The sequence below is a fragment of the Camellia sinensis genome, chromosome 7 (assembly GCF_055761805.1).
Source record: "Camellia sinensis isolate YWXY chromosome 7, ASM5576180v1, whole genome shotgun sequence".
NCBI classification, from domain to species: domain Eukaryota; kingdom Viridiplantae; phylum Streptophyta; class Magnoliopsida; order Ericales; family Theaceae; genus Camellia; species Camellia sinensis.
In genome coordinates this window covers 33,676,186-33,687,226 of record NC_138967.1, presented here as the reverse complement: position 1 = coordinate 33,687,226, position 11,041 = coordinate 33,676,186, and the positions used below count along the sequence as shown (strand labels likewise).

The following is an 11,041-nucleotide window of genomic DNA, read 5'->3' as shown; positions in this document are numbered from 1 at the left end:
TGAGTTTGTTTAGTCAATTGGGTAGTTGTTACTGATATTATGCTAGTGGTTGTAGTGGTCTAAGTTAGTGCCTTAGTGGTACATAAAATTCTATTCTGGTAGCTTAGTTTGTAAGCATATATATAGGCATATTTGCTCCAGTATTTTTAACTTGAATAAGAGGACCCAACAGTTCAGATTTTATATATTTCTTTGCCTCTGTTTTCTTGGTTTTTGCCTCTGTTTTCAGTGTTATTCATTTTTATCTCCAACAAATTTGGTATCAAAGCCAGGTTGAGAGAGTGAGAAGAGAGGGTAAACACGTGAGTTGAATGAAACACCTGAGAGGAAAAACCAATGGCCAGCAACGACAATGCAATGAGTTCTGCACAACCACTCATCCCTGTCTTTAAGGGAGAAGGCTATGGATTCTAGAGTATCCGAATGATGATCCTATTCAAATCTCAAGATCTTTGGGATTTGGTAGAACAAGGCTACGTAGATCCTGATGGAGAAACAAGATTGAAGGAGAATAAGAAGAAAGATTCGAAGGCGTTGGTGATTATTCAACAGGTTGTTCATGACAGCATCTTCTCAGGAATTGCAACGGCAACCACATCGAAGCAAGCTTGGTCAACTCTGCAGAAGGAGTTTCAAGGTGACTCAAAAGTTATCGTGGTGAAATTGCAATCACTACGGCGTGACTTTGAAACCTTGTACATGAAGAATGGAGAATTAATTGCTGATTTTTTGTCTCGGGTCATGACAATAGTCAGTCAAATGCGATCGTATGACGAGAAGATTTCTGATGAAACGGTTGTTGCAAAGGTACTGAGAAGTTTGACTCCGAAGTTTGATCACGTTGTTGCTGCCATAGAAGAATTTAAGGATTTGTCAGTTTTTTCCTTTGATGAACTGATGGGGTCCTTGCAAGCACATGAGATAAGAATTAATTGATCACTTGAAAAGAATGAAGAAAAGGCATTTCAAGTGAAGGACATAGTCACCAAAGTTGCAGAATGTGACAGTTCGACAAGCAAAGGCCGTGGAAGAGAAGGATTCCGTGGTCGTGGTCGTGGTTATGGTCATGGTAACGGAAGAGGCGGAGGTCGTTTCGACGGGCAACGGCAGTCCGGTGAGCAAAGAAACAACAAGAATGGTGCTCAATGCTATCATTGTAAGAGGTATGGTCATATAAAAGCTGATTGTTGGTACAAAGGTCAACAAGTGAATTATGCAACAAAAAATGGAGAAGAAAGTAGTAAGCTTTTTATGACTCATTTTGATCCTAACAATATGTCAAGCGATGTGTGGTTCGTAGACAGCGGCTGTTCGAATCATATGACAGGGATGAAATCCTTGTTCAAAGAGCTTGATGAGACACAAAAGTTGAAGGTGTAGCTTGGAAATGCCAAAGAAATGCAAGTTGAAGGGAAAGGTACAGTGAGCATTAAAACTACCCATGGTAACATAAAGCTCTTGCATAATGTTCAATTTGTACTTGATTTGGGATATAATTTGCTAAGTGTTGGGCAATTAATGGCTGCTGGATATTCCATCTCATTTGATAATGATGCACGTGTTATTAGAGACAAGCACTCAGGCCATACGTTGATCAATATCAACATGACTCAAAACAAAATTTTCCCATTGGAAGTTTCAAGCATAGAGAATTTTGTCTTTGCCGCTAGTGGAAAGGATGACTCGAAGCTATGGCATTGGCGATACGGGCATCTCAACATCAAGGGTCTAAAATTGCTAAAAGAAAAAGGTATGGTTTTTGGACTACCGAAAATTGGTTCCATTAAATTATGTGAGGGTGCATCTATGGGAAACAAACTAGAAAGTCATTTCCAGTTGGAAAGGCCTGGAGAGCTTCAACGTGTCTCGAATTAATTCATGCTGATTTATGTGGACCTATGCAAACTAAATCTTTTGGTGGAAGTCGTTATTTCTTGCTATTTACTGACGATTATAGTCGCTTGAGTTGGGTTTATTTTTTGGAAAACAAATCCGAAGCCTTTGAGAAATTTAGACACTTCAAAGCTAAAGTTGAAAAGCAAAGTGGATTTTGCATCAAAGTTCTTCGCACTGATCGAGGTGGAGAATTTTTATCCAAAGATTTTGATCTTTTTTGTGAACAAAATGGCATTCAAAGAGAGTTGACAACTCCTTACACTCCAGAGCAAAATGGAGTCGCCGAGCGGAGGAATCGAACTGTTGTGGAGATGGCAAGAAGCAAGTTACAAGCAAAGGGACTTTTGAACGAATTTTGGGCTGAAGCTGTGGCTACATCAGTTTATTTATTGAATCTTTCTCCCACAAGGGCAGTCATGAATCGAACTCCGGTTGAAGCTTGGCGTGGCACAAAACCATCTGTTCCTATGTCCATTGGAATCTCTCCAAATGAAAGTCAAGTGCAAATTCCTACAAGTTCATTCGGTTCCTCTATGGCGTCACCAAGTTCACCAAGGAGAGACTCTTCGTCCACTCTTGAAGAGTCTTCGGATGAAACACCACCCAGAAAGTTTAGATCCTTGAGAGACATTTATGAGTCTTGCCAATTTGCTCTTACTGTTTCAGTTCCTATGACTTATGGAGAAGCAGCTACAAAAGAATACTGGCAAAGAGCAATGGTGGAAGAATTGACAGCAATTGAAAAGAACAGAACATGGGAGATGATGGACTTGCCGGAAGGCAAAAATGCAATTGGTTTGAAGTGGGTATTTAAGACAAAATTTGGTGCAGATGGAAGTATACAAAAGCACAAAGCTTGGCTTGTGGCGAAGGGATACGCACAACAACATGGCATTGATTTCGAAGAAACTTTTTCTCCAGTAGCTCGGTTTGAAATGGTGAGAATTATTTTAGCATTGGCTGCACAATTACAATGGCCTGTTTATCAACTTGAGGTGAAGTCAGCATTTTTAAATGGAGATCTACAAGAGGAAGTTTATGTAACTCAACCAGAAGGTTTCATGATTAAAGGGAAAGAGACAAAGGTGTACAAGTTGAGAAAGGCGTTTTAAGGATTAAAGCAGGCTCCTCAGGCATGGTATAGCAAAATTGATGGATACTTTCAGCAAAATGGATTCTTGAGAAGTGAGAATGAGCCCACTCTCTACGTGAAGAAGGAAGGTAAAAATGATTTCATCATTATTTGTCTTTATGTTGATGATATCATTTATACAAGCTCCTCTAGTTCTCTTGTGGCTGAGTTTAAATCACGTATGATGCATGAGTTTTAAATGTCTGATATGGGTTTGCTACATTATTTTCTTGGCCTTGAGGCCCAACAAGCAGAAGATGGGATTTTTATTTCCCAAAGAAAATATGCCAAGGATCTTCTTAATAAATTTGGCATGCTTAATTGTAAACCAGCAACTACACCCATGAATATCAATGAAAAATTGCAGTGTGAAGATGGGGCAGAAATGGCTGATGCTAGCAGGTTCAGAAGCTTGGTTGGTGGTTTAATTTATCTAACCCACACTCGACCCGATATTGCATTTTCTGTTGGTATGATTTCCAGGTTTATGCAACATCCTTCAAAGCTTCATTTTGGAGCAGCGAAGCGGGTCTTGCGTTACATCACTGGAACTATGGATTATGGGATTTGGTACTCAAAAGTTTTCAATTTCAAATTATGTGGGTTCATGGACAGCGATTGGGCGAGTTCTTTGGATGATAGGCGGAGTATTTTAGCAAATGTTTTTACTCTTGGATCAAGAGTAATCACATGGAGCTCAAAGAAGCATTGTCGTCCTCAGAAGCTGAGTACGTTGCAGCCACTTCAGCAGCTTGTCAAGCCATATGGTTAAGAAGAATGTTGGCTGAACTTCAACAAAGGCAAGAGGGAGCAACGGAGATCTTTTGTGACAACAAGGCAACCATCTTCATAACAAAAAATCCAGCATTTCATAGCAGAACAAAACATATAGATATGCGTCTCTATTTCATTCGTGATTTGGTTGCGAAGGAGGAGGTAACTTTGAAGTATTGTAGCACTCATGAGCAGCTGATTGATATACTAACGAAGTCTTTGTCAAAAGAAAAGTTTTTCTACTTCAGAGCTTTCCTTGGCGTTTGCAACTTTGAATCAAGGGGGAGTGTTGAAGAATGATTCAAAGTCTGACTTGGTCTTTTCAGGTTGTTAGTAGTGTCCGTAATTTTCTGAGTTTGTTTAGTCAATTGGGTAGTTGTTGCTGATATTATGCTAGTGCCTGTAGTGGTCTAAGTTAGTGCCTTAGTGGTACATAAAATTCTGTTATGGTAGCTTAGTTTGTAAGCCTATATATAGGCACATTTGCTTCAGTATTTTTAACTTGAATAAGAGGACCCAACAGTTCAGATTTTATATATTTCTTTGCCTCTGTTTTCAGTGTTATTCATTTTTATCTCCAACACCACATGCTGCTTATAATAAAGCTGAATATGTACAATGGATAAAACCATAACGAGTTGTAGGAGTCCAAGACGCAAAGAAGAATAAAGTTCTAAAATCCCATCAAATAAGTGTGGTTCTTGAGAAACAATCAGTGGGCAATGATCAGGTAATATCCATTGTAGTCACTACAAGAATTTACACAATTGGCGACCACTTTTGCCGACCAAAAAAATTTTTGTCGCAAAAAAATGATATTTGGCTACCAAATATTAATTAGTCGCGAATGATCATTATTTTTGGCGACCAAATATTATTGGTCGCAGAAGGTTATATTTTGGCGACCAAAAATTGAGTTGGTCGCAGAAAGTGATATACTTTTGCCGACCAACTACAAATTTGGTCGCGGAATGTCACATATTTTTTAGCGACCAAAAATTTGGTCGCCAAAAACTTATTTTCAGCAAACAAAAAAAAATTAGTCGCCAAATTAGTACTTTTAGCAACTAATATTTTAGTCGCCGTTGATTGAGATTTGGCGACTAAAAAATTTTGTCGGCGAAAGTACATTTTCTGCGACTAATATGATATTTTGGTCGCCAAAAATTTGGGAGGGAAATTTGATTTTCAGTGGGGCGGGATTTGAATTTTCGTTCTCTCAATCGGTGCCCACTCTCTCTACCAAGCCTCACTGCCAAGTCTCAGCCTTTCTTTCTCTCTTTCTATCTATCTAGGAATCCTCCTCCACATCTTCTCTTTCTCTGTCAAAAAACCCCCATATTCAGTTTTGTATGGCAGTTCGCTTGCTAGCATACGAGGTAGCTGACCTCTGCCTAGGCAAGCTGCCTCTCAAATCTCTCTCAATCTCCGCCACCGTGGCCGACGCCTTGTCCGCCCTCAAATCCTCCTCCGACACCTGCCTCAGCGTATGGACCTGTGACCACTCCAAATCCGCCGCCGAGGAGTGTCGCTGTGTCGGAAAAGTCTGCATGGTCGATGTCATTTGCTACCTTTGCAAAGACGAAAACCTCTCTTCTCCTTCCTCTGCTCTCAAATCCCGTGTTTCTGTCTTGCTCCCCAAACTTCCTGGTCTCGTCAGAAACGTCGAATCCTCTTCCAGGTAACCCATTAACATTTCAATTTTAATCTGTTTTTGTTTGTATTTGCTTTGGTAGATTGCTTGATGATAGGTTTTTCAATGTGTAGAGGGTTTTCTCTAATGTCCTCTACATGTTCGATAAATTGCCTCAAAGAATTGACTCCACAATTCCACCCAAGAATCTATACATGTTTTAGGGCTTCCAATTTTTGTAAATCATGTTAATTATACATACACTTCCCAATTTTTGTAAGTCATGTTAATTATACATACACTTCCCTTTTTTCTGTCTCAATTTGGCCTTTTCTGAAATTTTGGACTTGTTTACAAGTTGATTTTTATGTGTTTGGGTAAGCAGGTTCGTTCTTGGGGATGCATACATTGCATTTGAGTGTTTCAAAACTATCAATTAATTTTTTTTTAGTTGTTCTGTTACATTTGGGGCCATAGTGGCTGCTCTGGAGCTAAGTAAGAACAAAAAGATTAGATCAATATATTGTACGTTAACATCCAAGTCAATTAGCTTTTTTAAATTTTAAATTCTAATTGCTTCCTTTGTCGTGCTTTTGTCTTGTTTATTATAGACATATTTGTGACACGAGGATATATCTTGCAATCACTGCTGGTTTTATGCAAGCCATATTTAAAAAAGTTTAAAGAAAAAAAAGAAGTTAACATGGTAAAAATTATGCTATTTGCAATTAGATTAAGTTATATCCCTTTGTTATTCTCCCTTCCCAACTAACATGTAACCCCCACAAACTTTTTTTGACGTATACCATGCGACAAAAAAGAAAAAAGATGAAGAAAAGATTAAGCTATATTTATGTATATATATTCATAGGTAAACAATTCAATTAAAGGTTCTAGAAATGGGGTTCAACATCTACATAGTAGGGGTATTAAAGAAAAGCTAGCTATATCACATCAACAAAAGAATTTTTATTTTTTTATGAAATCAATAGAAGCGACTAAACAGTCACAAAACTTCTCATGTAACCAAAATACTAACCATGTTGGAATGCCACTACACATGTAACACCAATTAGGAAGCATCTCACCCGCTTTCCCAAGGTGTCCAAAGTCAAGATGGAATCTAAGGTTGCAGTCCATACAAACACCTTCATGTGAACCCCAACTTTCTTGATATTGTCCCATGCAATGACTTGTCGGTGGTACCCGTTGAATCCCATTTTAGCGATTTAACAGATAATCTCTCACCATTAGCTTTCCACACCATCCTATTCTCCTTTGGCCATGCACCATTCTCCTCATAAAGAATGTGAATGAGTCACCCACTGCCTCCAAATTCTAATAATGTAAATACTATGATGTATTAGTGATCCTTATGTAGTTTGAGACCCAAGGCATCCTTATCCACTGCAATCTGAAACTAGTCGGGAAAAGCCCCACCGATAAGGGAACATCCCCACATTAGGTCATGCCAGAATTTAACTTTCCTACCATCTCCAGGGATGATTTCCCACGTCTTCTAGAATACATATAATGTATATGGCTTTTCAAATAACAAAATGTGTATATGGCGTATATGGAGTGCTACTGCATTTATTCAATATGCATTTCAGTTGCTTATGGAAGCCTGGAGTTCTCATCCAGTAGTGTTATATGCAGTAAGACATGAAAATTCTAATGCCTCTTTCCTAAGTGACCTTCATGTCACTTGATGCATCATATGTTGGATTTTGTTTATTGCAGGGATAATTTCCTGTCAAAGGGGTTCAAACTGGTTCTGTAAGCTACTGGAAGAAGAAGTAGAAGAGGTGCTATATGTTGGAGAGGTAAGTTAATAAATTATTTTTGTATTTTACATTAATGCTCTTAATTGGTCGTAATGCTTATTCATAAGTGTTATATGTATAGATGATATTCTGAATACATAAATTACTTATCCAAAAAAAAATTATGAATATAAATGGAATTAGATGATTTTGTCCAATCCGATGCTAGAGAAATGTGGAGTTCTTTGAGCATATGAAGAAGGCCCCCCTCCCCTTCCCCTTATGTCCTTACTTTCCATCTTTTAACAGTACTGTCTATTTACCTATTTAATTACCCAAACCCTTCATTATTTAATATAACAAATCTTGTTTCCTTTAGGGTTGAAGTTGTACTATGGGGCAAGAGTTTTGTATTAGGAAGGTTATGTTTGCAAGGAATGAAATAAGATGTGAGGTGTTTTTTTTATAATATCTAAATTCTTTGTGAAAAAATAGAGTAGATTAAGTTTAGTGGTGAAAAGAGTAGCATCTTTACTTATGTCTTCAAAGGTATGCTAACTATGGTTTTTGCCCATTTGAGCCATTGTCTATGATAATAGCGTGCTTTCCTCCTGCTTAGTTCCTTTAAGTCTATTTAATTTGCTTGTTTTGTTGTTCGTCCAACTTTTTGCTTTGATTGGGAGAGATCAAGAAGAAGGAATAGGTGATTGTCATGTTAAAATACTTTTTGTGCTGTATGCTGCCAAACATTTCCATTAGTATGCATCTCTGAAATTTATTTTGCTGGGTTTCATGATAAGGAAATGTGAATGAACTTTTGTAGACAGTTAAACAGTATATATTAATGATCCTCTTTTGATTTTCTATTAACTTTGGATTTTGGCAACAACTTTCAGATTATATATATTGTGGGAGTTGTACTATGTTTGATTATGGTAGGATATAACATTGAATTATTTTTGACAATCAGATTGAGTGATGTGGCTGATCCCATGGCTATGAAATTAGCAATACCATTGTGCTAGCAATCACACTTCTTTTTCCCAATCAAATGCGTTATAGTAAACAAGAAAAAAACATGTGGATCCATGCGATTGACAATCCCCCTCCCCTCTGGATCCCCGCTCTATAACGTGTATCAAACATGGTCTAACAGTGTGCATCTAGGAGAATTACATCAGGTAGTTGCTTTTGATGTTAAACCTGATTTTGGAATTTATGATGAGTAGATTTATTATTTATGCATTGTAAAATTGTTTTTGCAAATCCATATTTATTTTGAAAATTATTCATAGTTGTCAAATTGAGAATCATATTGTGAATCAAATCGAATGGAGAATCATTAGAATTAAGTACAAACTTGTTATAAAATAGTTCTTAATGATAACTCCATCTAAAAAGCTAAGGAAGCAGCCCTTTAAGCTGGTAACAAAATGACATTCAACTTTTACGAGTTGATCTCTATCTACTCAATCTTGAAATCAAGTTCAAGTTCGACCAATTTATGCACAAGAATCAAGCTCAAAAGGGCTCCTAATGGGCTTATATGAATTTTTTCACATGCAACAAAGCTTGATCTACAGCCCTAGCCCCAACCAAGCCAAGAATTGACTGGCTCTCCCTAAGTGAAAATGTTGTCTCTATTGATTGAATTTCTGATGATTTAACAATAGCTGAAGTATTATATAGATATAAAGGTATGTGCTTGGTTGATGTGGAATATCATTAGTAGCATGTGAAGATAAACATTTAGTGTTCTTGACATTGGGCCTTGGAACTGTTTTGCAATGAGTGCAAGACAGGTGTTTACTCACCTACCTTCTATAGAAATACCCCATCTCCTCATTCTGTAGGGCTTATCGTGCACTTCGTCTTGGGCTCTCAAACTAAGCTTATGTGGATTAAATACTCTAAAATAGTGCAGCAGACTGGGTTGTTTGAGGTTGACCACCAATTTTATATTTGGACTTTGGCATGCATTTCAGGTATGGATTTGAATCAAGATGTCCCATAATTTGAGGCAATGTTTGGTAAAGACATTCATATTTTCTCTTATTTATATTCTAAGGTAGAACAAAGTTTCTACATAAGCAGGAAGTCTAACACAGCAGTTCATTGATATGGTTGTAACATAGAAATAGAGAAGAAATACTTCAGCATGCTTGGCAATTATTGTCACTCAAGCATCAAACCTGAATAAGTGTCCACTAATATGAGCACTCAACTTCTGCTGTGAATCCTGCCTTTCTAAGTTCTTCTGCATACCAGATTCTTCTGTTTCTTGTCCATTCTCCATCTCTTCTAGCCTGCCACTCATATATGCAGTTACCACCTCTGGTGTGGGTGGAAGTGACTCATCAGATTTTTGTCTACTAATATGAGCACTCAACTTCTGCTGTGAATCCTGCCTTTCTAAGTTCTTCTGCATAGCAGAGTCTTCTCTTTCTTGTCTATTCTCCATCTCTTCTAACTTGCCATTCATATCTGCAGTTACTACCTTGCTCTCTAAACTGCTGGGCACATCAGCAATCATGATTATGGAACCTGACTCATCCCTATCGTCAAATGCAATGACTTCAGCTGAAATAGATTTAGAATAAAAACCCCCATCCTGTTTGTGATTTCCATCATCCGATGCACAGTCTTCAAATGCATGAGGCTCCAAAGCCTCAGTCCAAACTACTTTATTATTCTCCTCAAGAACTACTTTATTATTCTCCTCAAGAACTATATGAGTATCCAAGTTCCCATTTCTGTCCTGCCCATCTACTATATTACTGAAGATCTCCTCGACCTCAAAAAATTCTTCAGGGGAAGCACTTTCTTCTTCATCCTCATCTTCACTTTCTGTGGTGATGATAGGTAGAACTGCATCAGCATCCGAAAAGATAACCTGATACAAATATGAGTATGCATTCAACCCATACAGCTTCAGATAAAGGACATGCCACCTAAGTAAAACAAGATCATACCTCTGCTTTGAACTCCTTTGGAAACTGGTCCTTTGCACCCCACAAAACATCAACTTCATCACGATTCAACATCAAAACATTTGAACGGACAAATGCAGTGTGGAACATAACTCTGAACATCATTTCCTCCCTTACTAGGTCATTGTCCAAGTGGATGCACTCAAGAACAACATCCCCTTGAACACGACAATGAATATCTATTTTCACTAGTTCACACTCTTCCTGCAGGTAGAAGTCATAAGTACACTACAAATCCTTGTCGCATAATCCTTTAGCTTTGAAATGTGTGAATTTGGCATTACCTGTTGGTAATGGCGAGCACGTTTCTTTGTCTTGGAAGTCGAAAACAGAAGCTTTGAACTTTTAGTGGCTGTGGTAGAAGAAGAGTCCTGACCATAAATGTGAACAACCGGTCGGCAACCCCTTCCTCCGTCAAACAAGGGAATAACTCTAAGAATAATACAATCCAAATCTAAGGGAGTATCTGATGGTGGCCAATCTGAACCCAAATCCCGTCTGGAAATGTACTGAAGATATCTCAGCTGAGAAGGTTGTGGATTTAAAGGAGACAAAAGATGAAGAACTTGCCTAGGAGCTTGCTTGTATACCATTTCAAGAGTCTTCTGCTCACCACTATACTGTTTTCGGTACAACAGAAGACCAGCAAGAATAAATGCAAGCACAGGCCATCCTCCCCTTTCGCAGTGCATCAACAGTACATTTTGTTGACCCTCCAATGATAACCAGCTCTCACTAATTTTTGTTTAACTATATAAAAGATGGAATTTACAGTTTAGTTTATGTTGACCAGTATAGAAACTTTAAACATTGTAATGTTCCACTGATCCAAGGATGACTAGTTAAACAA

General features: G+C 37.9%; 2 protein-coding genes across 2 annotated transcripts; one reads left to right on the top strand and one right to left on the bottom strand.

Annotated features, from left to right (window-relative positions):
- The first annotated feature begins 423 nt into the window (after positions 1–423).
- LOC145795724 (uncharacterized) lies at positions 424–1,380 on the top strand. Its single transcript, XM_082880594.1, has 2 exons — positions 424–807; positions 949–1,380. Exons 1-2 carry the CDS (start codon positions 424–426, stop codon positions 1,378–1,380), a joined length of 816 nt encoding a protein of 271 aa, XP_082736720.1.
- Positions 1,381–8,820: 7,440 nt separating this feature from the next.
- Positions 8,821–10,921, bottom strand: LOC145795033 (formin-like protein 20). The gene is made up of 3 exons (XM_082877710.1): positions 10,476–10,921; positions 10,174–10,395; positions 8,821–10,094 (listed from the first exon to the last, which is right to left on the bottom strand). Exons 1-3 carry the CDS (start codon positions 10,881–10,883, stop codon positions 9,381–9,383), a joined length of 1,344 nt encoding a protein of 447 aa, XP_082733836.1. The 5' UTR covers positions 10,884–10,921; the 3' UTR covers positions 8,821–9,380.
- Between the last annotated feature and the right edge of the window lie 120 nt (positions 10,922–11,041).